The 22,848-nt window shown below is 42.5% G+C and overlaps 1 protein-coding gene across 4 annotated transcripts in view; it reads right to left on the bottom strand.

Annotated features, from left to right (window-relative positions):
• RAVER2 (ribonucleoprotein, PTB binding 2) overlaps window positions 1-22,575 on the bottom strand; it is a 45,946-nt gene extending 23,371 nt beyond the window's left edge. Inside the window, exons 1-3 of one of the 4 annotated variants that reach the window (XM_083742866.1) lie at window positions 21,528-22,575; window positions 3,821-3,887; window positions 61-530 (exon numbers count right to left, since the gene is read on the bottom strand). In XM_083742866.1, the coding sequence (XP_083598992.1) occupies window positions 61-530; window positions 3,821-3,887; window positions 21,528-21,962 (972 nt within the window). In that variant the 5' untranslated portion in view covers window positions 21,963-22,575. The remainder of the gene's footprint in view (window positions 1-60; window positions 531-3,820; window positions 3,888-21,527) is intronic. The other 3 variants (XM_083742865.1, XM_083742863.1, XM_083742864.1) reach the window with 3 other exon arrangements.
• Window positions 22,576-22,848: the final 273 nt, after the last annotated feature.

Here is a 22,848-nt window from a genome sequence, read left to right as displayed (position 1 = left end):
GAGTAGTCAAACCACACAGCCCCCAAAGACAAGAGCTGTGGCTTTAAAAGTCCTACATACCTGATAAAACACAGGGTTATATTTCGACGAAAAAGTTTGCATCAGATCCTCTGCATCTGTGTAGTCTGTAGGGAGGTTTTCCACACAAAGGCACTTTGAATGTATGAGTTCTGGAGTTAACTGATTGACATCCATCCACTGAGCAAAAAGGGCATTCCCACCTACTTGTTTCCCTAGAAGGTCCAACCTAGCTTTAGCTGCAGAATCCTTTTTCATGTATTCCACAAAACCATAGCCCTTCGAATACCCAGTGATTTCACTATAAATCAAAAAGTGTCTTTCAACATTGCCATAGGGCCGCACCAACTCTTCAAACTCTTGCAATGTATAGGAGCGTGGTAAGTTGGTAATGCAGAGCAGGGCATCAGTTGGCTGAAGCTGAACTGAGATTTCTTTTCCTCGAAGGGAGTATTGATGAAACAACCGTATTGCATTCTGAGCCTGCTCTCCATTCAGTAAAGTAACAAAAGCTGGAAGAGAGCAAAAACAGCAACAGATATTTACATAGTCTACCACAATTCATCTTCAGCAACAATGTTGGCTTGTCGGATGAGTCTCAGAGCAAGGAAAGTACCGGCATTTATTACGAAGTTGGTGGTTGACTTTTGTGATACCCCAAGATCACGACAGACATAAAACAATGTATAGTGTAAAATGTAAATCAGGGCCTATTGCTTTTTCTTCTTCTTCTTCCTGAATTCTGAATCAAAGGTAAGGGTTTGAGAATTCATGTTTACAGTTCTCTTCGCTCATAGAAAGTGGATGTTCCACTTTTACAAATGTAAGTCATATCCACATTACAGTGGTACCTCGAGTTAAGTACTTAATTTGTTCCGGAGGTCCGTACTTAACCTGAAACTGTTCTTAACGTGAAACACCACTTTAGCTAATGGGGCCTCCTGCTGCTGCGCCGCCGGAGCACAAATTCTGTTCTCATCCTGAAGCAAAGTTCTTAACCTGAAGCACTATTTCTGGGTTAGCGGAGTCTGTAACCTGAAGCATATGTAACCTGAAGCGTATGTAACCCGAGGTACCACTGTATATATTTAAAGCACACAACTTTCCCAAAGAATCCTGGGGGCTATAGTTTGTTAAGAATGCTAAGAATTACAGCTCTGCGGAAGATAAACTACAGTTCCCAGGATTCATTTTGGGGAAGCCATGTCCATTTCCCCATAATCCCCTATTTATAAATTTGAGGCCTTTCCTAAGGGTTCCCCAACCCTCCGGATGAGGCTTTTTAGGGGACTGTTGGGGTGGAAGATCCCCTTGCCACCACCCTAAGCATAGATAGTTCCCAGTTCTATAATAATATTGTTTATATACTAATCACAGTACAGTGGTACCTCGGGTTACATACACTTCAGGTTACATACGCTTCAGGTTACAGACTCCGCTAACCCAGAAATAGTACCTTGGGTTAAGAACTTTGCTTCAGGATGAGAACAGAAATTGTGCTCCGACGACATGGCAGCAGCAGGAGGCCCCTTTAGCTAAAGTGGTGCTTCAGGTTAAGAACAGTTTCAAGTAAAGAACGGACCTCCGGAACGAATTAAGTACTTAACCCGAGGTACCACTGTACAAGCAAGGCTTACTTAGAAAATATTCTTTGTCTTTACTATGTGAGGGCATACTTTAAATATTATTAGTAGCGTGGTTAACAGCTCAAAACAAACACAGCTGTATAATGTTAAATAAAAACCTAGTAACATGGGATGTACCTATTAATTCCGTGCCCCCTCCTCCCTCACCATGTTTTTTTTGTTAAAAATTGCCATGATGTGTCTGTGGGGGTGACTGTGCTGCCTCATGCGCTGTAACCTTTTAGAGTTATTGCTGACATATCATATTTCAATAGAGCCTTTTCCTGAAATTCAATTCCAGGAAGCTCTGGTTGCAAGATTATGGTTTAAAACAGAAAACATCTTTTATTCCAGATTGCCTATTAATCATCTGCTTCTACTGAACACCGAAGCTCAAGTAGAAGTGAAACTGAGTGGAAAGATGATACCACTGAGAATCAGGAATGCTAACATTTTCTTTCAAGCCTGAATAATCAGAGGTTACACTATCCTCAAGTCTAAAAGGTTTACTAAATAAATTATAAGCATAGTGACACTTTTTTTTCTAAGCAGGTTTAACTGAATTGTAGCTGGGACCATCTTATACTAATTAAGCACATACATAGATAGATTAGAGTAAGTATTACTGTATCATTAAGGCTTTGGTCTAGATACCAGCTATGCAAAGCTTTCTTATAACTTGCAATATGTTTTGTAATTGAAAGGAAACAGCTGTTTCCTCATAAAACTTCTGTATTGCACAATTTGACCTATCAGGATGTGTGATACCACCACCCTTATATATTCTGTTATTCATCTATAAATATTATTTATTTATTTATTATATATATATATATATATATATGAATAAATACAATTCACGTTCTAGAAAATATGTTAGCAATCAGTAGCGAAACTGAAACGAAGTAAGCGTGATGCTTATAAACTACTAATTCCTATTTTGCTCAAAGGAATTATATGATGATGCCTACAAACATCATAATATAATGCCGTTAAGATGTCTAACCACAGCATGGTGGGGGCAATTTAAATTTTTGGGAGGGGACAGTAAGACTTTCCTATATGCTGCCACCACCACTGCCCTGCCACCATTAGACTTAGGAGGCAAAGCTTCCATTGGTGCCAATTGAAGCTTTCAATCTAAGCCGAATTGCCCCATGGGGACAAGAGAAGGAGAGGGGCAAGAAAGGGAAGGAGAGCGGGGAGGAGGAGGAGGCAGAAAGAGAGGTCTTTGTGTATATGTGAATAGATTAATGCAAATGAGTGGTAGGGAGAGAGTTGATGGTGAATGGGTGATGACTGATGCAGTGCAAGCTTGTGTGGGAGAGAGAAAGAAGAGAAAAAGAGTTGGGCAGAGGGCCTTCTCGGTGGTAGCACCCACCCTCCCATCGAATGTCAAGGAAATGGACAACTATCTAACTTTTAGAAGACATCTGAAGACAGCCCTGTTTAGGGAAGTTTTTAATGTTTGATGTTTTATTGTGCTTTTAATACTCTGTTGGGAGCCACCCAGAGTGGCTGGGGAAACCCAGCCAGATGTGTGGGGTACAAATAATAAATTCTTATTCTTATTGGGGTGGCTCTGGCTTTACCCACTTTGGCTCTGGCCTCACTCACTGCTGGTCTTTAGTCCTTGAGTTAAACAGGAAGGAAGTCCTGCTTTTCGTACTAAATACATTGAGTTGTTGAACGTGAATCTAAGACCAATGAAAGACTTCTGATTAAACCAAAGGAAATTCAAGGCAGTTCTGATAAAATTGAAATAATTGAATCTGGCAACATTTCTGTACTCCTTACACACAAAGAGGTTCCAATGCACACGCTAAGTTCCCATGCAAACAATGGGATAACAGACATGGGGAGTGTCAGCTTCAGAATCCTTCAAGGCTCATTCATATAGCATTAAACCACAGCTTTGCATTATGTGTGAACAAGGGCACTGTAGTCACAGTTTAACTACAGGTGTGTCCTACAGACTTAACTAGCTCTGTATGCAAAATCTTACAGTCCTAGTTCTCTGCCATGGGCGTAAACTTTTTTTGTGTGTGTGTATATACACACACACACACACAGATAAATAGACACACACACACACGCATCACTTGTTTTTAACTGGTTTTTAAAGCTGTAAGCAATGTGTGGAAGGTGATTAATAAATAATACTTCTTGGTTCTTACCTGTTCTTTTATTTTTGTCCACATAACAGTACTTCAATTCAAAGTCTTTTAATAAATTATGGATTTCCTGGGGAGGTGGCAAAAGAAAAAAACAACACAATCCATCAGAAAAAACTCAGTGCACTGAACATTTTTATTTTAATGTTAAGGTTTTCGAATTGTTCCAAATAAAGAATTACTCCATAGACATACTGCTATACAAAACATTAATTAGGAATCAATATGAGTGAGCCCTCACTTCAACCACAAGCTCTGTCCTTTGAAAAGTGGAATTCCTAGAGTAGTTACTTTTTGCCTAATGAAAAAAAGAACTATAAAAGGCTGGCATACTGAGTTGCCAGATAAGTATGATGTAGAACACTGTTAATAATGCAACTCAACGGTATTTATTCTGCATTGTACAGCAAAACTCCTTCTGTTTAAAATGAAATCTCTTACTGAGATAGATTGCCTTGTTCTTCACAGAAATGAAATTTCAAAAATATAATTTTTGATCCAAACTTCAGTAGTCACATTTTATTGAAAGATACAGCATTAAACACCATGTCAATGAGTAGTCAGCAATGTCTAAAGTCATAGGGGAAAGTCTGCATTCTCCCAACATTTTACTGTCTGCTTCTACAACACACCAAGACTACATTCTGAAACTGTGCGTCTTACCATTGCAAACAAGGTCACAGAGAAGTATAATTAGAGAACACAATTATTTTCAGCATTTCAATGAACTTACACAGTACTACTCTTATAATGCATTTTCCCTCCTCTATAATTAGGCAATTCTGTGCACATCCCTGAGGAATTCAACAGCTAGCACCTGTTTCACAGGTGCTAAATGCTTCTTATTTTTTTCCAAGGGGTGTTGCATCCTCTTCCTGTTGTGTACTGAAAAGGAACATGTGCCTCTCCTCTCTTGTCAATGACTTAGAAAGTGGGTTGGGGGTCAATGGGAACTTTATAGACTCACCAGAGGGACAATAAACTCAGAGGTTTAGAGACAAGGCAATGTATATAGATACCATATTTGGGCTGGTAAAATCAAGATAGTTCCAGAAGGGACATGAGATTTTCCTCATTAAAGAAGAACATGCTAAGCCTGTTGGCATAACAGGCTTATTCCATAGTTAATGGTTGACGGTGAATGCATACCATTTTGGGCTGTTTTGCTTTCTCCCTGCAATTGCATAGGGGAAACTCACCACAACTCCTGGCTTAGTGCTATGGCTGCTCCCAATAAACCACAATCTGTAAACTAAGGTTTGTTTTACTATGGTATATGAACTGAGTCATTTTGTGGAGGGCTAATACAGAAAGTAAAGTTCACAGAAAGTTTACTTCAAGAAATGCAATGATGAGACAATGCTAAGATGTCTGAATTATATGACATTACAAAACTGTTAACCTGAGATTTAAAAGAAAAGGAAAATAGGTGATTATAGCCACAACAAACAGGGGCTGCAAAATCTCGTGCTTAAGGAAAGTACCGTATTTTTCGCTCCGTAAGATGCACCTGACCATAAGACGCACCTAGTTTTTAGAGGAGGAAAACAAGAAAAAAAATATACTGAACAAAACAGTGTATGTATGATTTTTGTGGTTCATGCTGTGGCCACAGATATGTGATTTGACAGTGAGTTTGTGGTAGCCCAGTGAAAAATCCTGAGAATCCTACACTTGATCTTAGCCAAAAGGTCGAAAAGCGATAAAAAATAAATAAATCCTGAGATCCATGTGGATCCATGCTTTGTAACCACGTTTTTGTACCATTACGGCCCCACGCAACAGTGGGTGCGTGATTTTTTGTGTGCACTCTGTAGCCATGGACATGCTATGTGATCTGATGTTGAATTTGGGGTGACCCAATGTAAAAATCCTGAGGATCCATGGCCTTTTACCTCCCCCGTCCCAGGCAGCCTCCTTTATCGCTAGCGTCCCTTATCTCCCTCCCGATCGCTTGCCGATCAACTGCTTCCTTTCAACACCCCCTTCCCTCGTTTGTCTTAGTGTCTTTTCCTTAGCTGGAGCAGTTTTTTGCTCCTCCTTTTCTTCTAATTTCTCTTCTCATTGCTTTAGTCTTCCTGTTTCCTCTCCTTGCAAGTTCGCTGTCTTTACCTCCCCCCTCCCAGGCAGTCTACTTTATTGCTAGCGTCCCTTATCTCCCTCCCAATCGCTTGTGGATCAGCGGCTTTGTTTCAACATCCACTTCCCTCTTTCAAAAAAAAAAAAAAGAGCATGATCTGCTTTTTGCCCCTGGGCAATTCAGCTCCAGGGATCACGCATTCACTCCATAAGACGCACAGACATTTCCCCTTACTTTTTAGGAAGAAAATTGTGTCTTATGGAGCGAAAAATACGATAGTTTAGAAGTGAAAGGAAAGGTGGCAAAAAGTAATGATGAAACAATAATGCAGTGGTACCTCGGGTTACAGACGCTTCAGGTTACAGACTCCGCTAACCCACAAATAGTACCTCGGGTTAAGAACTTTGCTTCAGGATGAAAACAGAAATCATGCTCCGGCGACATGGCGGCAGCATTAGCTAAAGTGGTGCTTCAGGTTAAGAACAGTTTCAGGTTAAGAAAGGACCTCCGGAACGAATTAAGTTCTTAACCCAAGGTACCACTGTAGTGGAATCCCACAGCACAGGAAGAGATACATAGATATTGATTATTATAAAAAGAATTAGGTCTACTTTGGGGGTGTAAACAAGCACTATTATTTAATTTATGAGTCTCTTCTTACAAAACAATTTACAACTAAAAACATTGGGTTGCATCCAGTGAAGTCATATAGCACAAGGACTTCATCCTGTGCATTGGAACTTCATATCCTCCCCCCCCCCCCCCATGCTTCACAGGGTTGTGTGGTGGGATGGAAGGCAGGACAGATTTGGGGGAGCTCACAGGAAAAGGAGAGAGGAAGTTCTCCAGCACAGGCAAAATTCCTTGTGCCAACTGGATACAACCATTATTAATATTTGTTTTTTGTTTCTTTTGTTTTGTTTTTTTGCTACTTTTGTTACAGCTTCCAAATAACAATCTATCCAAATCATAATCTAATGCTACTTTCATATTCATTGCCCATTTATGTTGCACTGTTCAGTTTATTTTGATTTCAGTTTATGGCTGGCATATCTTCTCCTGGTGTATCTAGTGTGCGAGGAGGGCCTGTATCAGAATTTCAACATGACTAGGAGTCGAACTGCACACTGCGGAACATTCTTTTCAATTAATGTGCAACTGGCTTGTCTCTTCCTTTTAAAAAGAGCATTTGGCATGGCCTCCCAATCTAGGTCAGGACTGCTGTGCTGGAGGAGAGTTTAACCATTTCCTGCTGGGCCATTTGCTACCAGAAATCACCCCTGATGTGGCTATTTGCCCTTCAAATAGCACCTTTGGAACAATAATCAGTTCCGTATGGAGATTTTGATTAGGAAAACTATACAGGGGAGGCCTGTGCTACCCTCCTAGTCTACCCGCAGATTTTTCTAAAGCAGGTATGGCTTACCTGTGATGCTCCAGATGTTGTTGGACTGTATGACCATGATTGATGGGAGATTAAGAACAACATCTGGAGGCCCCACAGGTCAGCCAGCACTGTTCTAAAGAAAGACGTAGCAAATTTTATTACTGATTAAATTTTTATTCCATCTTTCCTCACGAAACAACAAAACATAAAAGAACAATGCAAAAGGAATAAAATATCCTCACAGGTTAAAGAATTTCAAAGTTGCCAGGAACAGTATCTTTCAGCCACCAATGGCTGGTTGAACAGAAATGTTCTTTAAATTCCACATGTTAATAATAATGTAAATTATGAGCAAGACAGATGTACCTCACCAGGGAGAGGAACTGTGACCAAGAAGGCCCTGTTGTTGCATTAAAAACAATGAGTACTTTTGGCCCTAATCAGACCGATTATGATATATTTACACACTCACTCTGCCTTGTAGGTCTCCAATGAAACTGAATTTGTTACGACACATCCTTCTACTCTACAAAGTGTCCTAGATCACAACACACTCCCACCTTGCCAATCTGCTAATTCAATATACATAGCTTAGTGGGTAATAGGGGTTTGATCTGAATAGGATCAAGTGTATTCTTTTTAGTCAGATTGGATACTAGTCTCTTATTTCATCGGTTAACAGCTGTCAAATGCTGTGTTAATAAAACATGATGCTGCTCCTCAGGCTATCTACATACACTGATAGTATGTTATTGCTACTACTCAGCAATCCAATACATCTGCCTTATGGTGGGTTAAATGCAAGGGGGGGTGGAGTTGTGACCACAATGGGGATTCTGACTGGCATAGGGAGATGAGAGGAAGGCACATTTCTTTGAAGTCTTAAATCACCATCACTAAAGTGAAGGAATGGTCAGTACACAACCAACTTGTTATGTGTAAATATATATTTGATGTTTACAGAAGGTTGAAAGCATGCCTGAAACTCACACATGCATCTTCTGAAATTAGTCAGCACACATTATTCCCCTTGGAGTACCCATCAAATAAAAACAATCCCTAGCTGACACCTATAAAACAATATTTTAAAAAATGATTCACGCACTAAAATGATCGGCTAAGCCTGTCTCTATATATAGGAATTTGTTATACTTTCTGGCAAGTAGTACTGTACTTTAAACAATGGCCTAGCTAACCCGGCATGGCAAACCATATTCACAGCTGCTTTGCTCTTCCTCAGTCCTGTTTTACTGCCACTCTATGCTGAGCTAGAACAGCATGTTGCCTGAACACGGGCTTATACAGTAGTAACTCAGGTTACATACCCTTCAGGTTACATACGCTTCAGGTTACAGACTCCGCTAACCCAGAAATATTGCTTCAGGTTAAGAACTTTGCTTCAGGATGAGAACGGAAATCGTGCTCCGGCAGCATGGTGGCAGCAGGAGGCCCCATTAGCTAAAGTGGTGCTTCAGGTTAAGAACAGTTTCAGGTTAAGAACGGACCTCCGGAATGAATTAAGTACTTAACCCGAGGTACCACTGTATAAGATGACAGAGACTTAAGATAGTATAAAAAGGTAAAGGACCCCTGACAGTTAAGTCTAGATGCGGCGCTCATCTCGCTTCACTGGCCAGGGAGAATCATAGAATTAGAACGGACCATGAGGGTCATCTAGTTCAGCCCCCTGCAACAAAGGAATCTTTTGCCCAATGTGGGGCTCAAACCCGCAACCCCAAGATTAAAAGTCTCATGCTCTACTGACTGAGCTATTATGCTCAACTTCTCTCCTCAACTAACCACAAGCTGCAACCTAGAACAAACCTTGGCTTTGGTTAATGGTTCGAAAGGGGAGAGCTGAAACCATGAACCTAAGTTTGGGCAACACGCTAAGTAAAATGTGGCTTAGCTCAGTGTACCACGGAATTAATATGAGTACCAGGAAGGAGCAAAGTGGCTTCTCTGCAGGGGGCTGTGTGATTCCCCAAATGCATAGTTTGGCTTACTGCATCATGCAAACCAGGCCACTATTCTACAACAGGAGTAGGGAGCCTCCAGTCCATGGATATAATTAAGCCCGACAGGGGTTCTGTTGTTGTTGTTTAGTCGTTTAGTCGTGTCCGACTCTTCGTGACCCCATGGACCAGAGAACGCCAGGCACCTCTGTCCTCCACTGCCTCCCGCAGTTTGCTCAAACTCATGCTGGTAACCTCGAAAACACTATCCAACCATCTCGTCCTCTGCCGTCCCCTTCTCCTTGTGCCCTCCATCTTTCCCAACATCAGGGTCTTCTCCAGGGAGTCTTCTCTTCTCATGAGGTGGCCAAAGTACTGGAGCCTCAGCTTCACAATCTGTCCTTCCAGTGAGCACTCAGGGTTGATTTCCTTCAGTATGGAGAGGTTTGATCTTCTTGCAGTCCATGGGACTCTCAAGAGTCTCCTCCAGCACCATAATTCAAAAGCATCAATTCTTCGGCGATCAGCCTTCTTTATGGTCCAGCTCTCACTTCCATACATCACTACTGGGAAAACCATAGCTTTAACTATACGAACCTTTGTTGGCAAGGTGATGTCTCTACTTCTCAAGATGCTGTCTAGGCCTGTCATTGCCCTTCTCCCAAGAAGCAGGCGTCTTTTAATTTCATGGCTGCTGTCACCATCTGCAGTGATCATTGAGCCCAAGAAAGTAAAATCTCTCACTACCTCCATTTCTTCCCCTTCTATTTGCCAGGAGGTGATGGGACCAGTGGCCATGATCTTCGTTTTTTTGATGTTGAGCTTCAGGCCATATTTTGCGCTCTCCTCTTTCACCCTCATTAAAAGGTTCTTTAATTCCTCCTCACTTTCTGCCATCAAGGTTGTGTCATCTGCATATCTGAGGTTGTTGATATTTCTTCCGGCAATCTTGATTCCGGCTAGGGATTCATCCAGCCCAGCCTTTCGCATGATGAATTCTGCATATAAGTTAAATAAGCAGGGAGACAAAATACAGCCTTGTCGTACTCCTTTCCCAATTTTGAACCAATCAGTTGTTCCATATCCAGTTCTAACTGTAGCTTCTTGTCCCACATAGAGATTTCTCAGGAGACAGATGAGGTGATCTGGCACTCCCATTTCTTTAAGAACTTGCCATAGTTTGCCGTGGTCGACACAGTCAAAAGCTTTTGCATAGTCAATGAAGCAGAAGTAGATGTCTTTCTGGAACTCTCTAGCTTTCTCCATAATCCAGCGCATGTTTGCAATTTGGTCTCTGGTTCCTCTGCCTCTTCTAAATCCAGCTTGCACTTCTGGGAGTTCTCGGTCCACATACTGCTTGAGCCTTCCTTGTAGAATTTTAAGCATAACCTTGCTAGCATGTGAAATGAGTGCAATTGTGCGGTAGTTGGAGCATTCTTTGGCACTGCCCTTCTTTGGGATTGGGATGTAGACTGATCTTCTCCAATCCTCTGGCCACTGCTGAGTTTTCCAAACTTGCTGGCATATTGAGTGTAGCACCTTAACAGCATCATCTTTTAAAATTTTAAATAGTTCAGCTGGAATGCCATCACTTCCACTGGCCTTGTTATTTGCAGTGCTTTCTAAGGCCCATTTGACTTCACTTTCCAGGATGTCTGGCTCAAGGTCAGCAACCACACTACCTGGGGTATACGAGACATCCATTTCTTTCTGGTATAATTCCTCTGTGTATTCTTGCCACCTCTTCTTGATGTCTTCTGCTTCTGTTAGGTCCTTTCCACTTTTGTCCTTTATTGTGGAAATCTTTGTACGAAATGTTCCTTTCATATCTCCAATTTTCTTGAACAGATCTCTGGTTCTTCCCATTCTATTGCTTTCCTCTATTTCTTTGCATTGCTCGTTTAAGAAGGTCTTCTTGTCTCTCCTTGCTATTCTTTGGAAATCTGCATTCAATTTCCTGTATCTTTCACCATCTCCCTCGCATTTTGCTTGCCTTCTCTCCCCCGCTATTTGTAAGGCCTCATTGGACAGCCACTTTGCTTTCTTGTATTTCCTTTTCATTGGGATGGTTTTCGTTGCTGCCTCCTGTATAATGTTACGAGCCTCCATCCATAGTTCTTCAGGCATTCTGTCCACCAAATCTAAATCCTTAAACCTGTTCCTCACTTCCACTGTGTATTCATAAGGGATTTGACTTAGATTGTATCTTACCGGCCCAGTGGTTTTTCCTACTTTCTTCAGTTTAAGCTTGAATTTTGCTATAAGAAGCTGATGATCTGAGCCACAGTCAGCTCCAGGTCTTGTTTTTGCTGACTGTATAGAGCTTCTCCATCTTTGGCTGCAGAGAATATAATCAATCTGATTTCGATGCTGCCCATCTGGTGATGTCCATGTGTAGAGTCGTCTCTTGTGTTGCTGGAAAAGCGTGTTTGTGATGACCAGCTTGTTCTCTTGACAGAACTCTATTAGCCTTTGCCCTGCTTCGTTTTGATCTCCAAGGCCAAACTTGCCAGTTGTTCCTTTTATCTCTTGACTCCCTACTTTAGCATTCCAATCCCCTATAATGAGAAGAACATCCTTATTTGGTGTCACTTCTATAAGGTCTTGTAAGTCTTCATAGAATTGGTCAATTTCAGTTTCTTCAGCACAAGTAGTTGGTGCATAAACTTGGATTACTGTGATGTTAAAAGGTCTGCCTTGGATTCGTATCGAGATCATTCTATCATTTTTGAGATTGCATCCCAGTACAGCTTTCACCACTCTTTTGTTGACTATGAGGGCCACTCCATTTCTTTTATGGGTTTCTTGCCCACAGTAGTAGATATGATGGTCATCCGAACTGAATTCACCCATTCCCGTCCATTTTAGTTCACTGATGCCCAGGATGTCAATATTTATTCTTGCCATCTCATTTTTGACCACCTCCAACTTACCCAGGTTCATGGTTCTTACATTCCAGGTTCCTATGCAATATTTTTCTTTACAGCATTGGACTTTCCTTTCGCTTCCAGGCATATCCGCAACTGAGCGTCCTTTCGGCTTTGGCCCAGCCGCTTCATCAGCTCTGGATCTACTTGTACTTGCCCTCCGCTCTTCCCCAGTAGCATGTTGGACGCCTTCCGACCTGAGGGGCTCATCTTCCAGCGTCATATCTTTTATATGCCTGTTGTCTTTGTCCATGGAGTTTTCTTGGCAGGGATACTGGAGTGGCTTGCCGGTTCCTCCTCCAGGTGGATCACGTTTGGTCAAAACTCTCCACTATGACCTGTTCATCTTGGGTGCCCTGCTCGGCATAGTTCATAGCTTCTCTGAGTTCTTCAAGCCCCTTCGCCACGGCAAGGCAGTGATCCATGAAGGGGACAGGGGTTCTAGTTACCCATTAATCACATCCCCTTGACCCACACAACTAACATCACTCCCAAATGTGCATTAGCAAGGAATGCTGATTGGCAGTGAGCGTGAGACTGCTGGCATCAGCTGCACCACTGGGTTCTGCATGGGGAACTTGGCAGTGCAACTGTTGTTGTTGTTGTTGTTTAGTCGTTTAGTCGTGTCCGACTCTTCGTGACCCCATGGACCAGAGAACGCCAGGCACCTCTGTCCTCCACTGCCTCCCGCAGTTTGCTCAAACTCATGCTGGTAACCTCGAAAACACTATCCAACCATCTCGTCCTCTGCCGTCCCCTTCTCCTTGTGCCCTCCATCTTTCCCAACATCAGGGTCTTCTCCAGGGAGTCTTCTCTTCTCATGAGGTGGCCAAAGTACTGGAGCCTCAGCTTCACAATCTGTCCTTCCAGTGAGCACTCAGGGTTGATTTCCTTCAGTATGGAGAGGTTTGATCTTCTTGCAGTCCATGGGACTCTCAAGAGTCTCCTCCAGCACCATAATTCAAAAGCATCCCCTGCCCAAAGTGGGGCATGGGGAATTACAGCAGGCTTGAAGCTGCCACCTTTCAGCTGATAGGTGGCAACTTCAAGGTAGCTGACAGGCAGCAGCTTCAGGCCTTGCTTAGCTTGGATTTTCTTTTGCAATACGGCTTGCCACTCTCCACAGGGAAGAACTGGCCAGCTGATTTCAGAGTGATGCCAGGTGGGTTGGGCAAAGTTAAGAACCCAGGACTCAGGCTCCTGAAACCCAGTTCCCCATTCCTGCTGTACAACCTGACAATGTTAGCACACTTATAAATAGGGCTGCTAGAGTCTGCCTCCTGACCTGTGAAGTGTTTCTTTGAGAACTTCAAATAAGAAAGAAGATTCAGGAATGCTATTTTCCAAAAGGAATGCATATTCTCACATATGTCTTGGGAGCAAAATTATTGTCTTACTTGCAGTGCAACACTATTCAACAGTCATATTATTTATCATCCACATCTATCCCACTATTCTTTCAAGGAGTCTAGGAATCAATAGAGCTACCTAATTTTTCACCCTCGTAGCAACCCTGTGATCAGGATGGTGAGGTAGGAAGTTCTCCAGGGTCACTCAATTAGCTCTGCAGCTGAGTGAGGATTTTATCCATGGTCACCCCAATTCAAACCCCATACTCTACCCACACTCTGACCTCAGTTTTCATCTCAAATAGTACCTTCTTATTCACTACTGACAGCTAGATCACCAACCCACTACTACAAAGTACTTTCTGTTAAGTTAATTTATAACCTTTGACTTTAAGAGAACAAAATCAGCTTAACTCCCAATACACCAGCTTAACTAGCGTGGGAAAAGGCATCGGTCTCTTTTAGCTTCTTGACAGCCAGCTGTGCTGCCCACATTATTACAGAGAGAGAAAGTAGATAGCTATAATAAGACTTTCTTACTATCCCATGCTACAACGAGAGGATCCCATCTTTTTGTTTATTTCCTGCAAAGCTAAGCATAGCCTTCGGCCATTAGTTAGCATATGTACTTCTTCAGTCTGCTAGTTAGACAGCATAAGAGGCACCAGCAAAATCATAGCAGCATCCTTTATGAAAAGCAACCAGAATTAGAAGACTGCTCACTACAATGCCAGCAGATAAATAAAAGCTCGCACTGGTTCCCCATTTGCTATCAGGCCAGGTTCAAGGCCTTAACAATTTGGGTCCAGGTTGCCAAAAGAAGTGACTAATCCCTTATATCCCTGCCCAATCACTGGGGTCTTCATGTGAGCCTCTGTTAGTGGTCCCCCATGGCTCAGATGCATGGCTTATATCCACCAGAAGCCCTATGTTCAGTGTTTTGTAGAACTCTATTCCCGTTGAGGTCAGAGAGGCCCCCTCCCTCTTAAACATCCCGAACCTACTGAAGACTTTTTTAAAAAAATTAGTGGGCATTTGAACAACTGAAATTCTGATTTTGTAGCTTTAACTAACTTTTATCTTCATTGAATTGAGTTACTTGTACACCACTTAGAGATTATAGTAGTTAAGTGGTACAGAATATACATTTTTAAAATAAAATAAAATTACAATGAACAGGAAGTATAGTTCTGAGGCAAATGACTTTAACTATGAAAAATGCAGCTAGTGACACTAAGAAGAGATGCGAAAGTGCGCATGAATGTTTTTCATTTTATATTTTCTAACCTATCATATAAAGTCCACTTTTGCATGTTAACTCATAAAAATGCTAAATCATAGTCAGATTTCTAATGTACCAAGCAAGCTATGATACTTTCAAGAGCTTATGTGTTCTCACAATTTATTATTTCTAGGAAAAGGCAAATGCAGTCATGTTGAAGCAGCAGCAAAGATGAGTACCTGCTATTTTGTAGTCAGTTTGGGAGAAAAAGCTTGCTTTCTCATTTAAGGGACTTTTCTAATTGCAGCTGATTTTAATAAATATATTCCAGAACCAAAAGCTATGCTTCCACAAGACTAAAGATTAAGAGTTCCCCATTTTCAAATGCCAAGAAACAGAAGTATGTATCACTACAAAGCTACCAGAAAACATTTCCATAACAAGTGCAAATGATAAAATATGGCAATTTGGTTTCAAATGCATATATAAGGCATCATTCTCTCAACTAGCGAGTGTTGGTGGCTCAGTGCCTATCAGTGTGAAACACTCCCTGCCTCCAAATAAAGTATCAGTTTCTACATAAAGAAGAGAATGGACTCCATGTATCTAGAGGTTTCCCTAGAACAATCAGATGTCTGTAAAATTAAAAGTGTATATTTAAAAATAGACGGACAAGGATCTATGAGCTTCTAGGACTTATAGAATCTTGATGAAATCGAGTATAGAGACACAATGTTGGAATAACTCAAGCCAGTCCACTGCAAGCCAGCAGAAAGGACTCCAGTCTAAGTGCCCTTTCCCATTGGTTAGTCCAATAGTGATATATGAGTTTCAGTTGATGTGGTCTGAGGATGTAGATAAGGCTATGGATCTTTGCACCACTTGGCTTACGAAGTCTAGCAGGATGGGCCAGGGAGGCTCCAAATGCCTCATTATAAGAGGGAACAGTTTCTCCCTGCCTCAAGGAATGGAGGTGAATCCAATTCTAAAGAAACTTTCCCAGGACCAATAAAATACAAACAACTAAAAGCTGGTGCTGGGCGTTCCAACTTTTCATACCAGGTGGGCCGCAAAAGTACTTCGACATGGAACCTGCAGGCCACACACTGCCTTGTTGCGCAGGGGCAGTGAGCGAAGCCAAAAGTTGGCGCTGGCACGTGTGCATACACACACAGTCCTTGTGCTGCTTTCCCAAAGCTGGCTAAGTGAAGTGTTGTGCTTTAGAAAAGAGGCACAAGGCTCTACCAGGGTCACAGAGCCCTCTCAGCTCCTTCCCAAAGCTGGGGAAGTGCTAACTAGGATTTGTGATGGAGGCTGGAGGTCTCTAGGATCTTGCCAGAGCCCTCATGCCAGAGCCCCAAGCCCAGCGCTTCAATAACCCAGCTTCAGGAAGGCAGCATGAAGGCTACAGAGGGTGTCAAATATTGCTAAGGGCCGCCAAAAGAGGTAGTGAGGGCTGCATGCGGCCTGGACCGCCCTGGGCTAGTGGCAAATGCTCCCTCCCTGGGCAACGTCCTGAAGTGGCTGGTTGCTGAACTGATCCAGGTCATCTTGAAGAAACTGATTTTTTGTATAAATTTCAATAGCGGAACAGACCTGGTTCTGGCACCAAGACCGCATTGGTCACCTTTTGGATGACCTGTGACAGGAGGAACACAACCCCATCAGGTCTACTGGCCCTCTCAGTGACTTTCAGTACCATCATGCTTTGTGGTGGTTCTGCTCTTATTTGAGTGTTTGGAACCAGATAGTGGTGCTGGGGGGATTTTTCAGCTGCAAGGAGCTTGTCCTATAGGGTTTCACAGGAGCCAATTCTATTCCTTGTGCTGTTTAATATCTACATGAAACTGCTGAGAGGGACAATCTGTAGTTATGGAATGTGCTGTCACCAATATGCAGATGGCACACAACTTCATTTGTCCTTTTCATCAGCTGTGATGGTGGCAGCAGGTGTTCTTGGCAGGTGCCTCAACATAGGAATGGACTGGATGAGAGCCAATATATTCAGGTGTAATCCAGACAAAATGTTGGTGGGTCGTCTCTGAATCTTTATAACTGGGATTCAACCAGTTCTGGATGGGGTTGCACTTCCCCTGAAAGATGCAGCTCAAAGCTTGGGAGTACTGAAGCTTGGGAGTCACTGAAGGCACCTGTGGCCTCCATGGCACTATCTTGCATGGATATAACCTGGCATCAGGGATCTACAATCTGATCACCTCCTGTATGTATCACTGTGCTATTTGATGGTCTTCCCCTGAGCAAGGTCTGGAAACATCTGCCAGTGGAACATTAAGCAGTGGTGTTGCTTAACTGAGACCTGGCATCTTGAGCATATTTACATCAGTTTTTACTCTTTTGTAGTGGCTGCCAGCACATTTCTGGACCCAATTCAAAGGTTCTGCAAGCTCAACCTGTGTCCATTGTACAATATTTTTGACACAATGTGGAGACATTTCTTCCCTCCCCCATGCTTTTCAGTAATTTTAGTAGTTTTATTTATCTTAACATTCACCTGGTTTTAAGGGTTTTAGAGTTTTATTATTCTTTGCTAAAAGTTTTAAGTTGTTGCTTAGTGGAATTTTTATGTCGGTGATGTGGTATGGAGAATCTTCTGTATATATGTTTTGAAATACAGAGGGGCTTGGCTTATTCACATTTTGGGGACGTAATTAGGTATTATATATTTTTGTATTTCAGAATCAGTGTTTTCATAAGTCACCTGGAAGGACCAGTGCAGATGACACAAAAATCCAGAATGAATAATAATAAATAATTGATGAAGACTGGTTAATGGGCCAATTAAACAAAGACAGAGGTCATGTAAAGCAGGAACAAATGTTTGTTATTAGCTTATAAAGAATGAAACCCCAAACACTACAAGCTGAAGCTATAGTTCCCTAAAGGAAAACTACATTCAAGTACAGTCCAATCCTATGCCTCGTTACCTGAAGACCTACTGACCTAAACAGGACCTATAACTACAACCCATGTACAAACATCCCACTCAGTAAGAGAAGTTTACATGTGAATGTCCTTCTGGATCAGAAACCATGTATGCCGATTAGATGCACCGTGGTACATATCCAGAGACAAATCATTAGTTCTGTCTTGAAACGTGGATTTCTACACGCATATGTCCAGTAATTGTCTTCAGCCAGTACTTTCTCACAATACCTTCCTGTGCTTATCTCAGGCTTCATCCTTTTACATTTCATTCACATAACATAGTTAAAAAAATACAGTAAACAGCACTGAAGCACCATCCTTCACATAAAACAGAAGGTTTAAGGAGAATAAAGTCTATTGCTTTTTAAATTATCATCTAAATTATTCTTGTTCTGAGGCTGCAATATTTCCAAAAGCAAAATATATTTAGACACCATGTGTTTACTCCTATCTACGTGTAATCCAATATTCCGATGGATATCCAAGAAAGCCTGGATAAAGAATGAGCTTAAAGAATACTCAGACAGCATGGCTAATGAAAATGAAAACATCTTGGCAGTGAAATCCTTTTTTGGTAACAATCCCTGCAATCCTATTGCAAGTTTCTATTACAAGGACAATTTCCAAGAAGACGTATGTCCTAAAATTACTTTTCAGCACAGCATAGCAGCTTGACTCCCTCTTAGGGAAAAACACTTGAACCTGTTTTCCTGTCAGAAGGTACATAATTTTAAGGAATATTTTAATCTATTTCAAGCAATTATTCTTACAGGACAAGAAGCAGCCTGAATACATATTTGCCATCCTCTATCTATGCTATGCAGGAAACTCGTTCAGACAGTGTAGTTCCTTATGTGGCCAAAACAGCACTGACTATGAACAAGACAGAAGTATCAGCAGATTAGGGGAAAGTACAGAAATGTTTTTAAAGTATATATATGGGGGACTGGGGAGACAGCAACCCACCAAGAATGCTCAGTGAGCATGGAAAACAGAGTATTAGAGACAGAAAAGTTGAAGATAATGGAACAGAAACTTCTGAAAGAAGCTCTAACTAGCTGGCTGGAACCCCAACATTTTGTTGCAATATTTTGTTGCAGGTCTCACTTATTTTTAAATCAATTAATAATCTCCAGAATGCTAATTGGAAAGCTGAAACCTAAAATGGCTTACAGTATGATTCTACGCATGTTTGCTTAAGCAGCAAGTCCCACTGAGTTCAATGGACCTTACTTCAAAGTAAGTTGCTGTGACATTTTTAAGGCCTTCCTTGTATCCATATATGATCAGCATTATGTGTAATATCCAATGTTAACCATACTTAGATTTAAGTCAATTGATTTTTGGGTGGTCTGTTCAGGGAAAGAGTTAGTTAGATCTCACCCTGTAAGTTCCACTGAAACCAGAAAAATATGTACTTCAATTTGAGGCTGAAGGCAGACCATAGACAAGTTGCAGAAGCAATTCTTTCCCATGGTGCACACATATATTTCTTTTGTCTCATTGTCACTCCTGGTAAAACAGATTTTGAAAGTTCTTTTAAGTAGGGTGATGGTGGAAAGTGTATGGGGTTTACAATCGGCACACCTGCGATCTTAAAATCAGAATTGTCTATTGATGTCCACATTGAGTTGAGCTTTTGTATTTTAAATGCCTACACATCCACGCATAAGGCAAAATAGGAACACAACAGGTTTCAATGGGTTTTTTTATCATATCCACTTCACAGCAAATGAAAGGAACTGGCACAGTCTCTGCAAGAACTGTAAGATCTTAATCTGGTTTGATTTATGACCTGTTCTTAGTGTTCACCTTTCCTGTATTTTAACTTATTGCAAGTTGATATGAGACTTATTTTTAAAAAGCAATGAATACATTTAATAAAAAACAACAATAAATGGAACATTTTGCACTCTATTATAAAGATGCCAGACTTTGGAACTTTCTATGTGGTACTTGACAGAACAGAATATTATTGTCTTCTTTTTATCACTCATTTTCATTATCCACAGACTTATTCAGCGACATTTATTAGCTTGCTCATGATAGAATCTTTGCCTATAACTTGCCAATGCCTTACTATTTTAACAGTAATGCATTTCATTAGAAGTGTGTCCTTACCACTAGTAAACATTTTATGCATATCAATACAGTAATTTTCTGGGGACTAATAGCCTCTTTAAAACTCAATTCTGTATAACCTACCTCCACCCACTAAAGCAAAGCACATAGAGATTGTCACTGAACAAGGCAACTTGTTCAGCATTCAGGAACATAACAGGAGCTAGAAAGTCCTGGTTAATTTGCATGTTTTATTGCATGAGATTGACCACTTATAACTGGATATGGCATGGGTTTATTATATTTTTATTCCAAAACTGTAAATGTTAGAGGAACTTGAGTCTGCCTTTGCAAAAACCTCTTATCTTGAGTTGGAAATCTATGACAATTTAAAACAATAAAATTTAATCCCAGTTCTACTTTATTGTTTTCCCACACTTTCCCCAATTTTCAGATGCAACCTGCGCAATCATGAAGACTACAAATCTGTTACTTAATGGAAAACAATAATTTCTAACAGTGCCCAAAAGCCTGAAAAATATAACTCCGAAAACCTCCTATTGGCTATCCACGTCTGTATCTTCTCATTGAACAACTGTACAACCTTTGCAACAGAAAATAGCTATTCTACACAAGAGTTAGAAAAGCCAAGGGGGAAGAAAGAAAAACAGCTTCAGCTATCTATTCCAGTTAAATGTCACTGATGATAGCAATGGGAAGCAATTCAGAATGTGTAAGTTCTTTAGTCAATAAAATAAAACTCTTACAAAACTTTCCTCCACCTACCCTACAGGCATATATTCTTGGTGAGTGGATATGAAAAGTAAATAAAAATGATGGTCTCAGCAACAGTAAAAGACATGCAAAGCAATAAACAAATTGGGGAGGATGAGAACATACAAGTGTTTTTTCCAAAGGCAAAAACAAGGCACAGACAGGATGTTGAACAAAATCTCATCTGCTTTCCGAATAGTAGAACAAGAAGCAATGCCCATTTTGTTTTGCTTCTTTTCTCCTATTCTGGCTGCCTTTTGACTTTCTTTATTCAGGGATGGGAGTTCCTGCTGAGCTGCTGCTCATGCCACAAAGTGTAAGGTATAATCCCAACACAGAGCAACAAGCAAACTTCCTATCCACAGCACTGTATCCATTGCAATAAAGCGAAAGGCAACTCCGCATGTTTGCTGCTATGAAAGCGTGAGAGGAGTGTTCTTCCTTAACTCCCTCCAGCCCACAAGCCCTCCGAGAACTTTCAAGACTTAGGATTCTGTATGTGTTCCCTTTCAACCAATTATAGAGACGTCCCCTCTCTCCCACTATCGCAGGAGATGAATGACGATACCTACCCACCTGGGTCACCTATCATTACCTGCAAAGTTCTGGAATCTTATTACTCCCAACATTAAAGAGGGGCCCTTCCCCTTCTTCTTCCACTTTGGAGAGGATGTGCTTCTACAAGCCTCCCTCCCAGCCCAGTCGCCTCCGTTATCCCTGGCAAGTTCTAAATTACCTCTTCCCTGCCTAGAGACGATGCAACCCCGGGACATCTGTTCTCTCCCCACGGGTTCCCGTCACGCTCCTTGAGTGACCAACTCTGCGTGACCAAGCTCCTTCCACAGCTGCAAGCCATTAACTCTCGGCTCCAGCCGCGGGGAAAGCTGGGGGGACCCGTGGCTCGTCGTCCTCCTCCCCTCCCCCGCCGCCCCTCCGAGGGCTCTGCCCCGAGCTGCTGCACTCCCCACGCGCCTCGAGGGAAGGGGAGAAATGGGGGCGTTTCGCTCACCTGGCTGCTGCTCTCGGCGGGCAGGTTCCTCAGCAGGATCTTGCGCCTGTTGCTCAGCTCCCGCCTGGTTCCGCGCAGCCTGCGGGCGATCTCCTCGGGGGCCAGAGCGCGAGGCGTCCCCGCCGCCGCGCCCTCCGACTCCCCCAGAGTCCCGGGCAGCTCGGCGCCGCTGGACCCCGACGATGCCGCCATCTTGCCGGCCCGGACGCGAACGCAGCTCTCACACCGCCCGGGGGGTGGAGGCAGCGAGTGGGGGAAGAGAGCCAGTCGTGGCGGGCTGGGCTTGGGTCTGGGGCGGCGGCAGGGGGCGGGAGCCTGGGGAGGAGGGAGCTGGGCGCCACCCCGCGCGCAGGACCCAGTAGCCACGCTGCATACAAAGAGAGGAGAGGAGGACGGTCTCGCCCGCCTCCGCCTTCCCCTCGCGCCCTCCGACATGCCCCCTAACCTCTGAAGTACATCACTGCACTCTTGCTGCCTCTGTTTCGCCTCAGAATCACGCCCAACCACAGTCAGAGCGCTGTTTTGCGTGGTTGGGGTTTTTTTCCGGTCGAAAGAAATTGATAACACACTTTTGCTAGGTTGCTTAAAGAACAAACGCCGTTGTTTTCGGAAACAGGCGCGGCTGCTCTTATTTGGAACTGCAGCGCTGCGATCCGGGCGAGCACGACTAGCTAACAAGGCTGCTCTCCTTTCCCCTTTGCTAACCCTTTAATTAATAAATAGCCGGGTTTTCTACCTCCAGCAGCTGCGTAAGAGCGCGCGAAGTGGAAGGCAAAGGGCAATTCGCCAGCAGTCGAGATGCAACGGGGAGGTGGGCGGGGGGAGCAGTGCCTGTTGCGCTGCATATGCAGCTCGCAGAAAACGGTGCGAGTTGAAATGGAAGTGAGCTAGGCTACAGTCATATGCATACTTGTTTGGAAGTACGTCTCACTGAACTCCAAAAGACTTACTTCGAAGCAGGCAGGCATACAATGCACCGTTTGGCCAGAACGTGGTGTTACAATGGCACTCTAAAAGCCATTTCTCATGCGCGTTAGGAGTCGTGAGAGCTTCTGGAGTTCCTCACAGGAAGGGCGGAGTGTGAAAAGCAAATAAAACTTAGTTGCCGTTAGGGATCTTTCTTTTCTGCTTTTGCTTTGTGCTTGTTTTCCTATGGGGCATGGAGTTTGCATGAGCTTTCCAGACACTTATATTTAGCCACGTTTAACAGCCTCTGTAGAAAAAAACTAGGGGCATAAAATGTGAAACAAATCTTTGTGTTTTAGAAATATGGCCCTTTTGTATTTTGTTTAATAAATATTTCTTCATTTTTACTTTTTGC

The sequence above is a fragment of the Podarcis gaigeae genome (assembly GCF_964106915.1).
Source record: "Podarcis gaigeae genome assembly, chromosome: 6".
NCBI classification, from domain to species: domain Eukaryota; kingdom Metazoa; phylum Chordata; class Lepidosauria; order Squamata; family Lacertidae; genus Podarcis; species Podarcis gaigeae.
Note: the sequence above shows the minus strand (reverse complement) of the source record. Positions and strands in the feature narration are given on the sequence as shown.